Source organism: Epinephelus lanceolatus, chromosome 14 (genome assembly GCF_041903045.1).
Source record: "Epinephelus lanceolatus isolate andai-2023 chromosome 14, ASM4190304v1, whole genome shotgun sequence".
Lineage (NCBI taxonomy): Eukaryota > Metazoa > Chordata > Actinopteri > Perciformes > Serranidae > Epinephelus > Epinephelus lanceolatus.
The window spans coordinates 33,050,537-33,068,838 of record NC_135747.1 but is presented as its reverse complement, the minus strand read 5'-3'; the positions used below and the strand labels follow the sequence as shown (position 1 = coordinate 33,068,838).

At 42.9% G+C, this 18,302-nt stretch overlaps 1 protein-coding gene across 2 annotated transcripts in view; it reads right to left on the bottom strand.

Annotated features, from left to right (window-relative positions):
• The window catches only part of znf385b (zinc finger protein 385B), an 86,054-nt gene that overhangs the window by 13,801 nt on the left and 53,951 nt on the right, over positions 1–18,302 (bottom strand). For both annotated transcript variants that reach the window (XM_078174644.1, XM_033617023.2), the window contains exons 5-6: positions 3,626–3,762; positions 3,308–3,418 (exon numbers count right to left, since the gene is read on the bottom strand). In XM_078174644.1, the coding sequence (XP_078030770.1) occupies positions 3,308–3,418; positions 3,626–3,762 (248 nt within the window). The remainder of the gene's footprint in view (positions 1–3,307; positions 3,419–3,625; positions 3,763–18,302) is intronic.

Genomic DNA, 18,302 nt, shown 5'->3' with positions numbered 1-18,302 from the left:
TCAGCTGCACAATCTCCACTTCAGCAATACAGTACGCAGTTTCAGATAACATTACATAATACATCAAATTTATTTTTTACTTGCCCAACTGGATAACTGCATGAGGCGTTCCACTTGCCTGAACACAGAGTTAAATGCCCCGGGCAAGCATTAATGTGGAGCCCTGGCACTGCTTGTATTACTTGTCATTTTGCTTTTTTTTTTTGGTTAAAAATGAACCTGTTAGTTATCAAATAATACGTAACCAAACCAAAACTGACGTCACTGGTTGGGATGTACTGTGAATAGACTTTAAATGTGGAGCCTGATTTGTGTATGAACAGTTTGGATACACTGTAAAACATAAGATTCATACTATGTGTCACCACAGAGTGTAATGCGCCCTGAGTGACAGGGAAACAAAGCTACAGGTTAACAGTGTCCTCATGTGACTGTCTGGACGCTGCATGACTCAGCTTTTATTCAGTTTATTAGAGTGAGTTAATGCTGCCCCTTTACTCCTCTCCTTGTCTCCTCTCCTCTCCTCAACAGTGATTCCTGTTTTTCATGTTCACTCATGAATAATTTTAACAGCTCATAAATTAGTCATGTCTGACTCGCGTGTCACAAACGATGCAGCTCGTTGCCTCTCAGCAGTCATTATGTGAATGAGCTGAATGTCATTCATACAGCATGAAATAAAAGGGCAGGGGGTTACACCTGATTATAAACACCTGCTGTTCTGTAGAGATGCCTGACAGGGTAATGACTTGAGCCTCACAAGAATCAGTCTGAGCTGCGTTAAGCATTACATGAAAATATTTTCCTTAATAGTACTCTGCTGACAAACATTTTAGTCACGGGAAATCCTTAAAGGAACAGTCCAACATCAACTTCAGTCAGAAATGAGCCCTAAAACCTGAAAATGAGTTAGCATCTTTTTGCTCCCGGTGCCCTCGTCTCAAGTTTTTGAGACCTGATTAGATGCCGAAAATTTGTGATTAACACAAGCAAAGCACCCCAGACATCCCTCTCCCCAGCAACACTTTCCAGCGCCTCCTGGGGGACCCCAAGGTGTTCCCAGGCCAGACGAGATATGTAATCCCTCCAGCGTGTTCTAGGTCTACCCCAGGGCCTCCTACCAGTGGGACGTGCCCGGAACACCTCTAACAGGAGGCGCCTGATCAGATGCCCAAGCCACCTCAACTGACCTCTTTTGACATGAAGGAGCAGTAGCTCTACTCCGAGCTCCCTGCAAATGTCCGAGCTCCTTACCCGATCTCTAAGGCTGAGCCCAGCCACCCTAGGGAGGAAACTCATTTCGGTCCTCTGCCAGGGTTGTCCCTTGTCACCGATCCTGTTTCTGGTATTCATGGACAGGATCTGGAGGCACAGCAGGAGGGAGGAAGGGATCCAGTTTGGCAGGCTCAGAATTGTGTCTCTGCTTTTTGCAGATGCTGTGGTTCTGTTGGCTTCATTACACCATGACCTCCAGCACGCACTGGGGCAGTTTGCAGCCGAGTGTGAAGCAGTCAGGATGAGAGTCAGTACCTCCAAATCTGAGGCCATGGTTCTCTGCCGGAAACCGGTGGATTGCCCCCTCTGGATTTGGAGAGAGTTACTGCCCCAAGCAAGGGAGTTCAAGTATCTTGGGGTCTTGGGTCATGAGTGAGGGTAGAATGGAGCGTGAGATGGATCAGCGGCTTGGTGTGGCTTCTGCAGTGATGCAGATGCTGTACCAGACTGTCATAGTGAAGAGGGAGCTGAGTGAGAGGGCAAAGCTTTCGATTTACTGGTCTACCTACATCCCAACCCTCACCTATGGTCATGAGCTCTGGGCAGTGATTGAAAGAATGAGATCACGGATACAAGCGACCTCGTAGTAGTGGTGATATTAAATCATGCGACTGTAGTGTAGTTCATTTCTATCTTAATGTTGCCTTTTTACATCTGACGACTGCATTTAGGCTTCAAAAATCATAAAAGGTGTGTTCATTTGGGAAGATTATCTTGCTGAACAAAACGCGTAAGTATCATAAAGGACTGTTTGCTTCATAGCTTATTTTCTGCAATAACCCAAAATCCAATGGAGAAATCCCAGTGGCTTTTTGACGAGGGAACCAAGGCGGCTCTAACTTCCATGTTGTCCTACAGAAAAACATCATCCTCGGAGCACTCTATCTCTCTGCATCTAGAGCCACCACCTCCTATCTATTATCCAGGTCCTTTACTGTCCCCATCAGATAATGTAGTCTAACTGTCCTGGCTGAATAATAATGTTGATCATTATTTTGTGTTATATCATTAAAAAAACACATCACTGAATACCAAATTCCACATTTGACTGAACAGGACTGTTGGAATATCAATGTTATTTATTTAAAGTTTTGAGCATCAAAAACTTCCTGCACATTCAAAACATATCCCACATATCTGAGTTCTCTGAGAAGTTGAGAATAAAGTCATAACATTCTGAGAACTTGTCCATCCTCTGTGTTCTCTGCAAAGCCACGAACAAAGTCATATAATTTTGAGTATAGTCCTGCCCTATAGTCTGTGGTGCATTATGTTATTGCTCTGCACTCTGGTGTCCCAACAGAACGCCACCTGGGACTCTCTCTGGATGAGACAAAGTTAGCAAAGCGGCCGTGTGTTGGTCTTCATCAGAAGTGGAAAAACAAACAAAGAGCGAGGAGAGCTGACTGTACAGACCACTGACCTATAGACAAGGCATCTTTTTTTGCCAAAAAAGAGTGAGGGGGATGCAGCAGCAATCTCTTGCCCTTGCCTGTCCCTTGGCCGAGTCCTCTGAACACCCTTCTAGGGGGGAAGTACTGTCCCTGTTAAGATAAGCTGATTTAGAGGTATGCCCTGGGTGCGTGTTTAGCCTAGCTTAAAAAAACTGGTGGAGGGAGAAAAACTGTTAGCCCAGCTCCAGCAAAAACGAAAAAAGTGAGAGAAATGTAAATTTTGGTCAGCTTTCGAGTCATTGGAAGGTGTATTTTATCAGGTTTGATGGAGCTACACTAGCACTTTCCCCCTACGTCCAGTCTTTGTGCTAAGCTAGGCTAAATACGTCCTGGACTGACTATGTCTCTGGACATACAGGAATGAAACTGATATCTTCTCACCTGACACTGAAGAGGACAAGGATTTACAAGACATGTCAGACTGTTCCTTTAAATGTGCTGCAGACATTTTGAGTGCAGCAGGACCAGAGTGCAGATGGATCACATGACAGGAAACTGATCATAGAAGCATAAATCAAACTGTCTGGACGAGTGTGAAGAATCAGATCTACGACACGCACAGAAACATAGAAACTTACGTCAGAGTTGAACCTCAACTGGCAGACGTTACAAGAGATGACCTGCTTCTTCTTGGGCACCAAGGTGACGCCAAAAGTGTGGTTGATGACGGCCTTCTGCACCGGGTCCATCTGCAGGAGCCGCACACAGAGGTCAGAGGTCAGCAGCCTGCTCAGGATTGGCGGAACAGTGATGACAAGGTGACGCTGACAGAGTGACAGGTCTCTTTATCACAGTCAGTCTGTACCGCCTGCAGCTATGACACCCTGTCACAGCTACTGTTCCTCTCACACACACACACACACACACACACACACACACACACACACACGTCATACCGTGTTGAAGTTTGGGAAAAGTCCAACTGGCGACGTCGTCTCGACAGGAAATGGCAGGAATGGTTTCATCATCACCGAGGGACCAGTGGCGCCTATCAGTCCTGGCAACGCCCCGCCCACTGCACCACACCCACTTCCTGTAATCAGAGAGATGGACACAACATCTTAAGTCTCTTAAATTGCATTCATGTTTCCCTGACTTGCGACTTTTCCTTGAGTCTTAGTCCTTCCTACCAGGGATGCATGGAGAGACGCAAGGAAACCATGCAAGGAGAGAGGAGTCAAGGAAATACAGTATGTCTTCAGAGAAATGACCCATCATTTTGTCTGAGGCATCACAGGAAGCATCGTCCATTTTTGATGACAGGAACAACTGATCGCAGCTGGATCAGCTGTCAGTAGGCTTTATAAACAGCTGTAGAGACTTTTAATGTAGTTTGCGTCTGCACATGTGCACTGTGCTCATTCTAATAAAGGGGAGATGACATGCAGCAGGGGGCCCTGAGTTGCCACTGCGGCAAGGATATAGCCTTTGTACACGGGGCGCCTGCTCTACAAGATGAGCCAGTGGGTGCCCCACTTTTATTGATTTGAATGCTCTTTAGTTTCTGCGGCACTGCTGAATGCAGTTGGTGTTCTGTTAAAGTCAAACAATTAAGGTGATTTCATTTCAAAATAGCTTAACGCTCAGACAACTGTTAGGTAAGACCTGTTAATTTCTCCAGGTGTTCTTACAGAGAGAGTCAAACGCCGTATGACCTCACAGATGTGTACTTTCTGCACGAAACAGTAACATTTTTGCCCAGGGTGAAACTACGGTGGCCAACAAGGTCAAATACAGAATTGATGTTTATGTGATGGTGAGTTCTGCAACAGTCCAGCTGCAGAACTATTTGTGCTGGCAGAGCCAAATAAATAATTAAATAAACATTCATTAATTCATTTTCTGTCACCACTTAATCTGTTGGGAATCAGGGGTGCTGGAGCCTATTCCAGCTGACATTGGGCGAGAGGCAGGGTACACCATGGACAGGTTGCCAGACTATCACAGGGCTGACACATAGAGACAGACAACCATTCACACTCACATTCACACCTACGGACAATTTAGAGTCACCAATTAACCTGCATGTCTTTGGACTGTGGAAGGAAGCTGGAGCACCTGGAGGAAACCCACGCTGACACAGGGAGAACATGCAAACACCACACAGAGGGGCTCCCACACCCCGGGGTTGGAACCAGGAGCCCTTTTGCTGTGAGGAGGCAATGCTATATCACATGTGAGGTTGTGCTGTTGTACTGAATATCAACACGATTATTTTCGGCCTGCGCCCTCGTGCCCACGACAGAATCACAGCCGTGCTGATGTTAAGCACAACAGCACTCCCTCCTCTGTGATATTTCTTATTTCAGATAAACCGTTGGACCAGTAGCCATTCGTGTTAAAGTAAGCAGGTCAGTGAATGTATCTTGAGCTGGTCCGTTGGCTGAGTGACACCGACACCTCTTGGCAAAACGTCAGGAGAACTAATGAAGGAAATCCATCTCACTGTGATATTTATGTCATTTCAACCTGGAGACCTGAGCAGCTGACTCGCTTTACAGTAAATATATGAAGAACATATGGAGCTGCAGTAGCTGAGGGCAGGGAGGTAATGTTACAGAGATAAATAGAGGGTGAATGAGCTGCTCACATAATGAGTCCATGTGTCCAGTCGCCACAGGGCCAGTAAGAGTTGCTCTGTACATCTCAACTCTCCTTCATCTCCATTTAAAGAGGCAGTGAGTAGATAAATACATTCACTACAACGTGACCGAATCAAGGGCCGTACACATCACACCGTACACCACTGTTACAAAACAAAACGGCTGTGAAGAAAAGTAAGTGCTGATGCTTCTGAAGGAGGTGTTACATATACTGTACACAGTATACACAAATACAAATGTGATGAGGCGTAAGTGTGTTTCTTGCATCTGTGTACGTTTACAGTCACAGCTTGTAGGAGCCCTGCAGTGAATTCTTTCATAACGATAGTGTGGGTGGAAACACTGAGAGCGACTGAATCAGCTCTGACAGAGGAGGAGGAGGAGGAGGAGGAGGAGGAGGAGGAGGAGGAGGAGGAGGAGGAGAAGTTTTGGTCTTATTGATTCCGTCCATCTGTCCATCTTCACTTAGGTAAACCCATTCAATCCCATTTTAAATACTATAAACCACTTTAACCAATTCTAAAAGCTTTATAATTATATTTAACCCCATTAAGTCCTTCAACCCATTCTCAATGCACAACTGCCTCATTATTTATTCCAACTCATTGCACTAAAATTCGTTTTAGCCCATTCATTCTATAAATGCCTTATAACCCATCCTAACCAACTCTAAATACCTCATTATCTATCCCAGGGGTCGGCAACCTTTACTATCAAAAGAGTCATTTTTGCAAGCACAAATTCTTCCCGGACACTTTGAGCTATATGCCGTTACATGCAGATGCTGAGGTTAACACAACAAGCAGATTGGCGTGCAAGTCAGTGACACTATGGCCCCGTTTCCACCAAACACTTTTGGTATAGTACCTTTTCAAACCAAAGTAACCCTTCAGACATGGTACCTAGACCCTAGGTCCGTTTAGTGTTTCCACTGCAAACAGTACTCTTAAATGTGGGCGGGGTTGTTGTCACTCACTGCTCCGTCCAGCACTGTATTTCCTAATTACTGGTGACACAGATGGAAGTCTGCGCCTTGTTTATCGTCCACAGAACGAGGCTGCATGCTGACATTTTCAGAACAAAACAGAACAGGCTGCAGTGAGAGTCTCTCTCTCCATGGGATATTTAAAAATAGCGGGTTTGTACATTTAGTCCTTCTCAGCCAGCTGATGGGAACGAGCAGGGCTGCAATGATTAGCTGACTAATCGATGACTAATCGACTATTAAAATAATCAGTTACTATTTTAGTAGTCAACTAATTGGTTTGAGTCATTTTTCATAGAAAAGCACTATAAAAGTACCCCAAAATACTCTTATTGCAGCATCTTACCTTCAAATATTGGCTGCTTTACACACTCTCCCGTGACGGGGAACTAAAACCCTTTGGCGTGAGTACAAAACAAGACATTAGATGACGTAATTTTGGGGTTTGGGAGTGACAGACTGACATTTTTCAACATTTTAACACATTTTTCGATAAAATGATTGGTCGACTAATCGAAGAAATAATCGACAGATTAGTTGACAATGAAAATAATCATTAGTTGCAGCCCTATCTCAGAGTGAGTATTATCAATCAATCAATCAATTTTATTTATAAAGCCCAATATCACAAATCACAATTTGCCTCACAGGGCTTTACAGCATACGACATCCCTCTGTCCTTATGACCCTCACAGCGGATAAGGAAAAACTCCCCCAAAAAAACCCCTTTAACAGGGAAAAAAAATGGTAGAAACCTCAGGAAGAGCAACTGAGGAGGGATCCCTCTTCCAGGACGGACAGACGTGCAATAGATGTCGTACAGAACAGATCAGCATAATAAATTAACAGTAATCCGTATGACACAATGAGACAGAGAGAGAGACAGAGAGAGAGAGAGAGATATGCAGGTAATGACAGTAGGTTACAACAACATTAATGAAAGTAATAATATTAGAGTTATAGTTCTGGCTACTGTGGTACAATATGTTGAAAGTATGTATTAATATCTGGCAGTATACATGTGTGACAATAGTCATATGTGTATAATAACAGTAGAAGTATGACTAATGACTAATGATGGCAGCAGCAGCAGGAGGCATCTGGCAGGACCACGGCAGCAACACAACCACACACGTCAGGCACCGCTGCGATATGAGTTAATCTGAGAGACAGTGGAGCACAAAGGCTCCGGAGAAGAAGCCGAGTTAGTGTCATCCAGAATGGCCGAGTTAGCAAGATGCAGTAATAGAATACGAGAGAGAGAGAGAGAGAGAGAGAGAGAGAGAGAGAGAGAGAGAGAGAGAGAAGGAGAGAAGGTGCCCGGTGTATTATAGGGGGGTCCTCCGGCAGACTAGGCCTAAGTCAGCCTAACTAGGGGCTGGTACAGGGCAAGCCTGAGCCAGCCCTAACTATAAGCTTTATCAAAGAGGAAAGTCTTAAGTCTAGTCTTAAATGTGGAGATGGTGTCTGCCTCCTGGACCGTAACAGGAAGATGATTCCACAGGAGAGGAGCCTGATAGCTGAAGGCTCTGGCTCCTGATCTACTTTTGGAGACTTTAGGGACCACGAGTAACCCTGCGTTCTCAGAGAGCAGTGTTCTGGTGGGATAATATGGCACTATGAGCTTAGAATATATAGTTCACATAATCGGGTCAAAATTAATGCTTGAAGATCCACTCATTACTAAAAGTCTTTGTCATCAAAAAGAGACGATAAAAACTATAGTAATGGTCAAAGTTGTCGCAGTAAAATTTAAGGTGTGTTGATGGATTCACGTCATCATCTCATGCATTGAGTAACATTACAAGTTAACGTTCCACCTTAAAAGTCGCCGGCAGTCGGCCCAGTTTACTAGTAAAACTCTCCACAGTATGAACAGTGGTTACATGAGCCTCAAAACCAGACACAACTCAGCCCTGAGCAGAGTGACCATCCTCTATTGACCAATCAGACTGCAGTGTTCACAGCTCCACCTTTTAGTACCAGATCTGTGTGCTAGGTACCCCAACAGAGGGGGGACCAAACATGGGGACGGTACGGAACGGTTCCATTGGTACCATCCACAACTTCTAGCAGTGGAAACAAAAAAAAGAGCGTACCAAACTGAACCGAACTGTACCGTACCTGCAGGTTCCCAGTCAGCTACACAGCAAGAGAGAAAGAGTTGAGTAGAAGACAAGGACGGTGTGTCGGCATTGCTCCACCATTGTCAGGTATGTGAGTGGAAACACATGCAACATGCTAACGTGCATATGACTGCATCACCCAATGTGCTGTCACAAGGACAAGGAAAAAACAGCCCAGACCCCAACTCCTTATCTCCACTGCTTTCAAGCAGCCTATATGGAAGGATACCATAGCTTGTTAAATGCCCCCGTGTTTACCTTCCAATGTGACTTGGAGGTTGATCAAATTCATCCGCGTCTGCTCAGTTTCACCCTCATTTGGCTGGTGGCAGATATCAATTTCCATATAACTCTCCCATTTTAAATGCCTTTCAACAAATTCTAACCCACCCTGAATGCATTGTAATCCACTAAAAGTCATGTTAAATCCATCCTAACGCTCGCAGATGATGACTGACAGTTTTAAATGTTGATCTGAATAAAGTGGATCGACAGGTTTGGTTTTAGAGTGTAGATCAGGCCAGGCCAGGTCAGCTGTGTGTGTTATTTCCGACTGACATTAAGATGGCTGTGGATTAGCAGTGTACCATGCTACTGCTGCCTGAGTTTATCCTCATATAGCAGAGCAGTGAGTCATTGTGTGTATTTATCACTACAGCTCATTACTGAGTTGGGGACAGCATGACACAACACAGTGCTGTAATCAAACACATGTAGCCAGACACACAGCAGCTCAGATCACTGTCTGGATCAACTGTTATGAGCTGGGATATTATTTATGATGATGTAAATGTGGATTAGTGTCTATTTAAGGGTGGTTTAATGTGTCAGCTCAGTGGACCCGCCAAAACAAAAGCTTCACCTTCAGCATTACAGTCACAATGAAGATGTAAAGCAAGTAAACTTAATTTGAACTCCTGCAGACTGTCACTAATAAAACAAGGTATGTGCAACCACTGTGGAATTAAAAGTATTCCCCACCTACTGACAGATTTTATTAGCAATATTTAGTGTTTAATAGTAGTTTCCAAAGTCAGTTTGATTGGCAACTTGAATCAAGTTGTTTACCAGAACATAAACCAACTAATGAAGCTCCATCAAAAGGTCAGTCAGGAATACTTTTCATGCTCAGGCTGTAAGTTTCTTTCTCACCCTGCTATTCACTCCTTGCACGTTTTCTCACTCTCCATCTCTAGGTGTCATTGTCTGGGTATAGTAGGTCAATTAAGTCATCAGCTGATTCACAATCAACCAATAGCACAGCGACACACCTTCTCTATCAGCCTATCATTTCACTGCTACTCATTTTAAATATGGTTCTTTCTCTGCCACAGTTCTTTCTTGCTGCCATCGTGTGCACCCTCCACCTCCCCATCACCACCTAGTCTTTACAGATTCATCAGCCTCATATGCTTCAGCAGCCTCAGAGTCATCAGCCACCACCTGTGGATTTATCCTGCAGCCACTCAGATGTCCCTTGATCACAAAATATCTCCCTCTGGTGACAAAGCACCAAAGACATCTGTTAAATCTTAATCAGCACAAATCATCTGTTAATCTGTACACTCATATTCTGTATTAAATATTATCTTTAGGCCTACCTCATCATCATCTTGTGTGTATGTCCTTCATGTTAAGTGTTGCATTGTGGAACATAGAAACCTCTGCAACCTCCTGAAAGACAAACCACCTCGAGAACCATTTCACTGGGACGCCATACCTCATGTACAAAAGGCTGTGTCTGGGTTCAGTCATGTCATTCCCCCTCTCTCTGATAGCTGTCCTATCAAATAAAACCAAAAAAGAAAAACAAAAAAAGAACCATTTCACCTTAAAGAACAAACAAACCACTTAATCTTCTTCAAATATTATCAGAACTTCCTGAAGGACACCTGGGCCACATCCACACTAATACATTTTCATTTTAAAAGTGCATTTTAAAACGACAACGATTTAATTCGATCTCCGTACACACAAGCATTTTAGCACCATCCATACCTACATGCCTGAAAATGGACATCACATAACCATTCATTCATTCACAGTGGTCATGCGCTTACCGATGTAATCAGGAAGCAGATTGTCTACTTTGCGATTTGTTGCTTAGTTACTAAAAATACTAAGAAGATGGCGGAAAGTCAGACCAGACGAAGAGGTGGAACTGTTACTGAAAGTAACATGAGCATAAAGTGATCAAGGTGACTGAAAAGAGATTGGGAGTGTCTGCAAAGCAAATATGGCAACATGTCAGAGCGGTACAGGGAGCATTAATGCAATCTCTGCCATTTACGAGATTTTCCGTAATTTATGGCACAACGCTTCCCCGCCATTGACGAAATATCCCTGTGTTTTCACTATTATAACATTGTTACACATCTTGTGAAATAGAAAAACACTGCTGTGACCAAAAATAAACGAAGATGAAGATCCGTTGTTGTTGGGGCGTCGGTAGCGTAATGGATAGTGCCGGCGCCCCATGTATAGAGGCGATGCCTTGCTGCAGCGGTCGCAGGTCCGACTCCGGCTTGCAACCCTTTGCTGCATGTCATCCCTTTCTCTCTCTCACCCCATTTCACTCTGTCCTGTTCATTAAAGGCAAAAAGCCCAAAAAATAATCTTTAAAAAAAAAAAAAAAGATCCATTGTTATTAACAGAAATGTAGCAGCTCGTAAACTTTACGAAAATGTGGGTGCTGATGGAAAAAGTTTTCAGTTGTGCAAGCTGTGGAGATGTAGATGGACTCGGTCCACAATTCCTGAATTCTGAATCCGATTTGGACGAAGAAGCAAATGAGTTTGGTGGAATGAAACAGGGCTCCTGACGGTGACAGCGACACACGGACAAGACGATCACAGAGGAGACGGAGACAACAGTAATGACATGGAACGACCACTGACCATGGCAACGTGTTCTGCTGTGCCTCAAAGAGAATATTATATTCATTATTATTATTATTATTATTATTTTTATCTTTATTATTATTATTATTGTTGTTATTATTATTATCATTATCAATATATTTAAACTGACATAAGAAATGAGAAAAAAAGTAAATGTGAAATTGATCTTGTTCTTGAGAATGTCTGTCTCTGACAAAAAAGCATTTTTCTCAGCTTTTTGTCCGAAATATTGTTTTTTTTTATTTTATGAAAATGCACAAATTCAAGAATTGATAAAAAAGGAATGGAATGAGATAGAATGAAATGTTGGGTTTTTTTCTGTGTATAAAACAGAGGGTCTCTTCTTTACTTCCGTGTAAATACTGATTACATATTCTTGGAACAAATTATTCTGTCGGTCTTGAAAGGTTAGTGAATATGATCATAAATGCTGGCAGTGACTGGAAACTTGAAAATAATACTCTGGCGGGGAAAGTGTTAGACATCTTTGGATGAAGCCAATGATGGCAAAGGGACAAGTGTACCCACACAGGACGGATGAAATCACAGAAGGTATGTAGACATGGTTATGATAATTTGGATTGACATGTGAACGTGGGCGTCTGCGTCATTGTTTGCAAAAGTCTCCATTTCCATCCGTACAGATTCAAACTCCACCACTGAGTTTTCAAACTACAACTGGGTCAGCAGCATTTTTAAAGGTCTGCACTCTAGGGTTTCCAAAATGTCAGTGTAGTGTGGACGCTAGAAACTTAGCAATAGTTGTGCATTTTAGAATTTATTAGTGTGGATGTAGCCCTTGAATCTGCTCAAGGATTACTTAAAATTCCTCAAATACCTTCAGAATTTTAAAATGGACCCTTAGAATTCGCTCAAGGACGACTTAATCCACCTCGAGGACCCCTTGAACATCCTGAAGGACTACTGGAGCCTCTCAGGGACTCCGTTAGCCTTTACATACCCTGTCTTGCAACTATGTGACCTTTTGTTTCCAGTGCCAATGCCTCAGTGTCCATCAACACCACACTCAAATATTTAATCTGCATACTTGTATTTTTATCTGCACTTAATTTTGTCGTTTTTACAACGTGAATGTGCGACATACTGAAAATAGCGTGATATTAAGTGTGTAGTTGGACACAGTTTCCTGTATGATCAGTACGAATTGGAGATATGTTTCGGTATGTGCGGGTATGATGGATGATGTGGTGACAGAGTCGTCTTAATTCTGTCCTCTGTGATCTGGTTACACACACACACACACACACACACACACACAGTGACCCTTCTGTCTTACAGTAAGTTGCTGATCTAACAACCTGCTATAAATACTGCTACACATCTGCTGCTGCATTCGCATGGAGACGGTCTGTAAACCAGCACTGAAAACCGTCCAACACTAAGTAATGAGCCAGACAGTTTTATTTTAGGGGGTTGGTGATTGGTCAGAAGTTCTGTGAAACGTGGCACTGCATGTAAACAAACTAACACTCTGAGTTTAGAGCTTCTGCACATGTTTCTTTACACAACACTTTTCCATCTGCAGCCTGCAAATCTGGAGAGTGAAATAAGTAACTGAAGTGCTGAGAGTTTTCAAAGTGGAGCTGATACTGGAACTAAAACTGACCAGTTTAGACGAGTATGGTAAAACTGACCAGTCTGGCACTGGAACTGGAGCTGGCCAGTACTAGCTAAAAGTCATATTACATGCAAGGAATATGTCTCAGTGCTTTGGTGCATAATGGTCACAATAAAAATAGTAAGAGAAAAGAAAAACAGGCACTGCAAAAGCCAGTCTTTATATTTTGTTCGTAGTGTGATGTTTAGTCACCGCCAGCATATTACTCTCAGGATTACACATCTTTACGTTCAATAAAGAGGAACTGAAGGTTGAAACAAGCTTTCAAACCTGGGGAGATAGTGGAATTAATACTTCTGTATTGATTAATGCCAATACTTCAACCTACAACACTGTAGCCTGATGTGCACGTCCCTGGAAATGTAACCGCACGTTGCTGTGACGCAAACGAAACAAACCAGCTTTATATACTTTAACTTCACAGATGAGAAACAATAAATTGTGAAGACAATAAAGCCCCCCAAAATGGCATTTAAGTCCGACATTTGATTTATCCTGGCCTCTTATGAGTAGAGAAAAACTCCGCCAGCAGCTAGGCTAATTTATACAATGTAAAATGCCATAGGCTTGTGCTAATAACATTAGCATGTTGTATGTGTGGGGACAATGTCTCCAGCATAACACAAATGCTTTGTCTGTGAATGCTGTGAGTTATAGTGCAGCCAATGTCTGTCTTTGTGTTTGAACTTGTTGCTATAAGTCATGTTTGATGTGTGTTTTGAATCAATCAAGTTTTGAATCAATCAAATTTTACAGCACTTCACAGAAACCCTACCACCAACTAGGGTTTTGGAGGTGACTCAGACACACCACCACACATGTATAAATGCTCACAACGATGTAGGCCATACCGTAGGCTCTGTGTAGAGGCAACTGCCTTTAACCTGGGCACCAACGCAACACATTTTTCAACTCCTGTCTTCAGCTGTCCACGAACGATTCCTCTTTTGTAGAGCAGTTTAAATACACTGACACAGGTTGTCAAATACCAATACTTTGTCATGCCCCTTGTGTGTAAAATAGATGCTGAAGGCACCCTTTTGCATCTTTATGAGACACACCGAGCTGTGCAACTAAATCCAATGTAAACCCAATCAAATGCAATACATTCTCACTCTGACCTTCTCAGATAAGCACATTTCATGGACTTTCCACATCCAGATACGATGTTAAAGGTAGGCTACCCTGGGTACGTTGGCTGTTGACGTTCTGGGACACTGTCAAGTTCTGCTAGTTACATGCATCGTCTTCTTTCAAAATACACTTTTGTTTTCACAGGATATTTACCGTTAACATACAGTCGCTTTCAAAATAAATGCACTAAGTCAGTACAACAACATAAATTGATGTTTTTTTTCCCTGTAACAACTAATGCATGTGGTTGGATTTAGGCGATAAAACCACATGGTTAGGTTTAGGAAAAAGGAGCAGGGTTTGGCTTTATAATCTAACAGGACACGAACACCACTCTCCTGGGTGAAGGTCGGTGTTTGCTGGACCCATGCACCACCCCTCCCACTTGCCCTACTCGGACTTTCGCTGCCTTACCTTGGTTCTAGTCCCGCTGCGTTTCCCCCGATGCTGTAGAGTGCCAAACTGTGACTGGCTGCGTATCATGCTGACGTTAAAGGATGGCTTTTTTCATCAGTGTCTGACACCGCAGTGACTGCCCAAGTGCCGTATTTCAACAATTTCAACCTCGACTTCAGAGACCTGGCTCTCAAAGGGTGCAGTTCCCTATAAAGAGCAAGAAAGTCGGCACAGGGGTGACAGGGAGGGGAGGTGGATGTGTCAAACATAACTGGACTTTCACCCACAAGACCACAGTTTGAGGCACTTGAGAAACCAAAAGTCAGCGTTGTTTTAATGTAACGTTATGCTCGTATCACCTATGGGACGTATTAATGTCATATTACATTATGGAAAAAATGCACTTACTTTAAACCAGCACATGATTTTTTTTCTAAACCTAACCTAAGTTGTTTTGTTCCCTGAACCTAACTGTGACCGTTTCACAACATAAACCACCTGTTACATGTTTCTGTGAGTCAAACTGAGATGTTAAAGGGTGCCCTGTGCTTCGCTCCGAGATGTTGATGGGTGTGACAGACGGTTGGCATTTGACGACCTGGGAAAGATAATGGGTTGACTGACAGAGGAGGTTAACAGCCCTGCACACATGAACCTACCCTGGCTGCCGATGACCTCTGCTCAGGTTGAACGTGGTCAGAGCGATTCCACTAACCACAGCAAGTCCAATGAAATGAATTTATTTTGCTGCAGCTCTAAAACGTGACATGTTCAAAGTTCCTTTCCTGGTTCAGTGTCCGCTGACATCAGCAGCTGCTGAAATTTATAGTCTATAAATTTGTTGTAAACCCTCTCTAATCCGTAGTGTCCAGTTTCCTGCCGGTCAGTCCAGTTTAAGATTTACGATCGTGACTGCAGTTAGGGTCATCTCTGGCATGCACACTTCAAATACACACACATTTACACACACACACACACACACACACACACACACACACATATTCTCATATAATAAAGACGTACGGCAGAAAATCTCACACAGTGCCCAAGCTGTACCATCAGCTGCAGACTGAAGCTCCTGTAACTGATCTGACCTGCAGAGCTCTGTGTCATCTGTTACCAACCACCCCCATAATTTAGCCAATGGCTGTGGGTACTAAGCAGCGTGGCTGATATTTAATCACTCCTGTAACCCCCCTCTCTGGTTTATGAATCCAAATGGGACAAACGTTTCAGTTATTTGCGGGAACTGGCACACAGAACAACTCGAATGTTTCCAAGAGGTTGAAAACTTATTCGCAGTAATCAAAGGTGTAGAGAGAAGAGCCCTGATGAGCCAATATGCATCACAGCAGTTAAAAGATCCCCTCCTGATACCTTTAGGACATTTAAAAATACTCTGCTTGGAATAATCATTGGTGTTGGTGGTAGTTTTCCTACAAAACAAACTTGAACTAATTGGTTGAAAATTCTTGAAATTGCATCTACCCCTTCCAGAATCCAGAAATTTCAACTTTTACTTGTAGGAGCAATATCAAAACCTCAGGAACTTGCAGAATCTCCTCAAGGATCCCTGGAACATTTCCGTTTTTTAGCCGTAATTCAAGAATGCAGGAATAATTCACCATAACCTCATTGTGTCTGTCTTCTGGTAAAAGACAAGGGGCATAAAATATAGGGTGCTTTCACACCTGCCCTGTTTGGTTCGGTTCAATCAAACTCAAGGTTGTTTGCCCCCTCGGCTGCGCACCAAAACAACCGGACAGAGACCTTCTTGAAGAGGTGGTCTCAGTCTGGTTACAAACAAATTCTGGTGCGGTTCATTTGTGGTGAGAATGTGTTCCAACCTGGATCTGAACCAATTGCAGTCACATGACACATTGTTTGGGTTAAACATGAACATGTTACAGTCCTGGAGGATTATCAATGTGCACCTCCTCCTGTACTGCCTTAATATGCACATTCAGCACATCCAATGCATCAAAACATTGTTTTCTAGTTGGAGCCGCGCCTCGTTTTCAAACTGTAGTCCACAATGAGCAGCGCCAAAATCAACCTGTGTAGCTGTCTCTCCATTGTGACATTAGAAAGTGTCACATTTATCTTGCAAGTGTACTCTTCTTCAACGTTGTCTGACCAATCAAGAGCAGCTTTCTCGTGCAGGCCCCAGTGCAACCCCACTGAGATGGGGAGGGTCCATAGAGAGTGTGGGCCCTCAGACAATGTGTTGGGTGAGGAATAGGCCCTGAATAGTGATTCCTACCTTATAAATATGCCTGTTTAAAGAAGAAGTCTCATTAAAGTCAAAGATGTCTGCCTCCTCTCTAATGTAATGGAGCTAGATGGCACTCAGCTGTGGTGCTCAAAGCACCAAAACAATACATTTGAAAAACTCAACAGCAATGTCTCTTTCTAGAAATGATGACCCAGTTACTCAAGATAATCCACAGACCTTGTTGTGTGAAGTTTCATATAGGAATTATTTTCTTTCTACTACACCTGACAATCATATCCACGCTAGTTCACATAGCACCACTGAACTAGCTAACATTACAGCTTTCATCCATGAGTAGATGCACGCTTCCTTTTGTGTGATGATAAGATTGGCAGTTGTAGTATGATACAAAGAATATAGTTCCTACATGAAATTTGAGTAACCGGGTCATGATTTCTGGAAAGAGACATTGCTGTTGAGTTTTTTAAATGTATTTTTGGCACTTTGAGCACCACAAGCAGAGTGCCATCTCGTTCCATAATATTTGAGAGACGGCAGACATCTCTACCGCTGATAGACACTTGGCAACTCCCACCAAAACAATCCAGATAAACAGCACTACAGGTGAGAGGAAAAAAATTAATTTTTGATTTTTGGGGTGAACTGTCCCTTTAAATAATGTTAACACGCTTGCATTTCTTCCTCTGAAAATAAAAATGCTACACATTCAACAGCTTCATATGCGGTGTACATGTGCTATAGACTAAGCTCCAAGTTAATGTCTGCCATAATCAGCTGCATGTTGGTTTGAGTTAGGAATAAATTCAGGACAGGAAAGACAAAATAAGGAGCTCTTTTTTAGTGGAAGCATCTGATCAGAAGGGCTGCCCAAACAAATATAATGAAACACTCGTCTAAATAAAGTATAAAGAAGTGGTGAGACTGAGACACACACACACACACGCACACACACACACACACACAGTGCCAGGTAGGAGTAATTAAAATAAAACTAGCACATAGCAACCAGCAGGCCAATAACAACTCGTGTTTCGACTGCACTACACACTTCTCGTGTGTGTGTTTGTGTGTATGAGAGACTGTGAAATAGCTTCACTCTAAAGATGTTGATGCAGATTAAAGTGTTGCAGTCATACCAGAGGATTTCTGAATGACAGAGATACTTTGATATCAACAGCCACAGGTATGAAGTCAGTTAAACATGGCTGTTTTGTTGGTGCACAGACTACAGCACGAACACATGCACTGGATTCACTTTAAATCCACGACAAGATTTTTGCACTGCTGATCAGAAGAGAGCCGAGTTGACAGAGATGACCTTTGAGGGAACAGAGCTGGAAAGTCTAAAATAGAGGAAGATATCATTGCTTATTAGCCGTGATGCTCCATCCAGTTTTATTCAAACTGATCCACTAAAGAGGAATGGTTCACAGTTATGAAACAGAAGTCCATGCTATAAATATGTCTCTTAAATAAACTATGTGAGCTTATTGTCCTTTTAGCGACCAAGTTAATGAGCTTGCTAACTGACAATTTACTGACATTTAGCGAGCC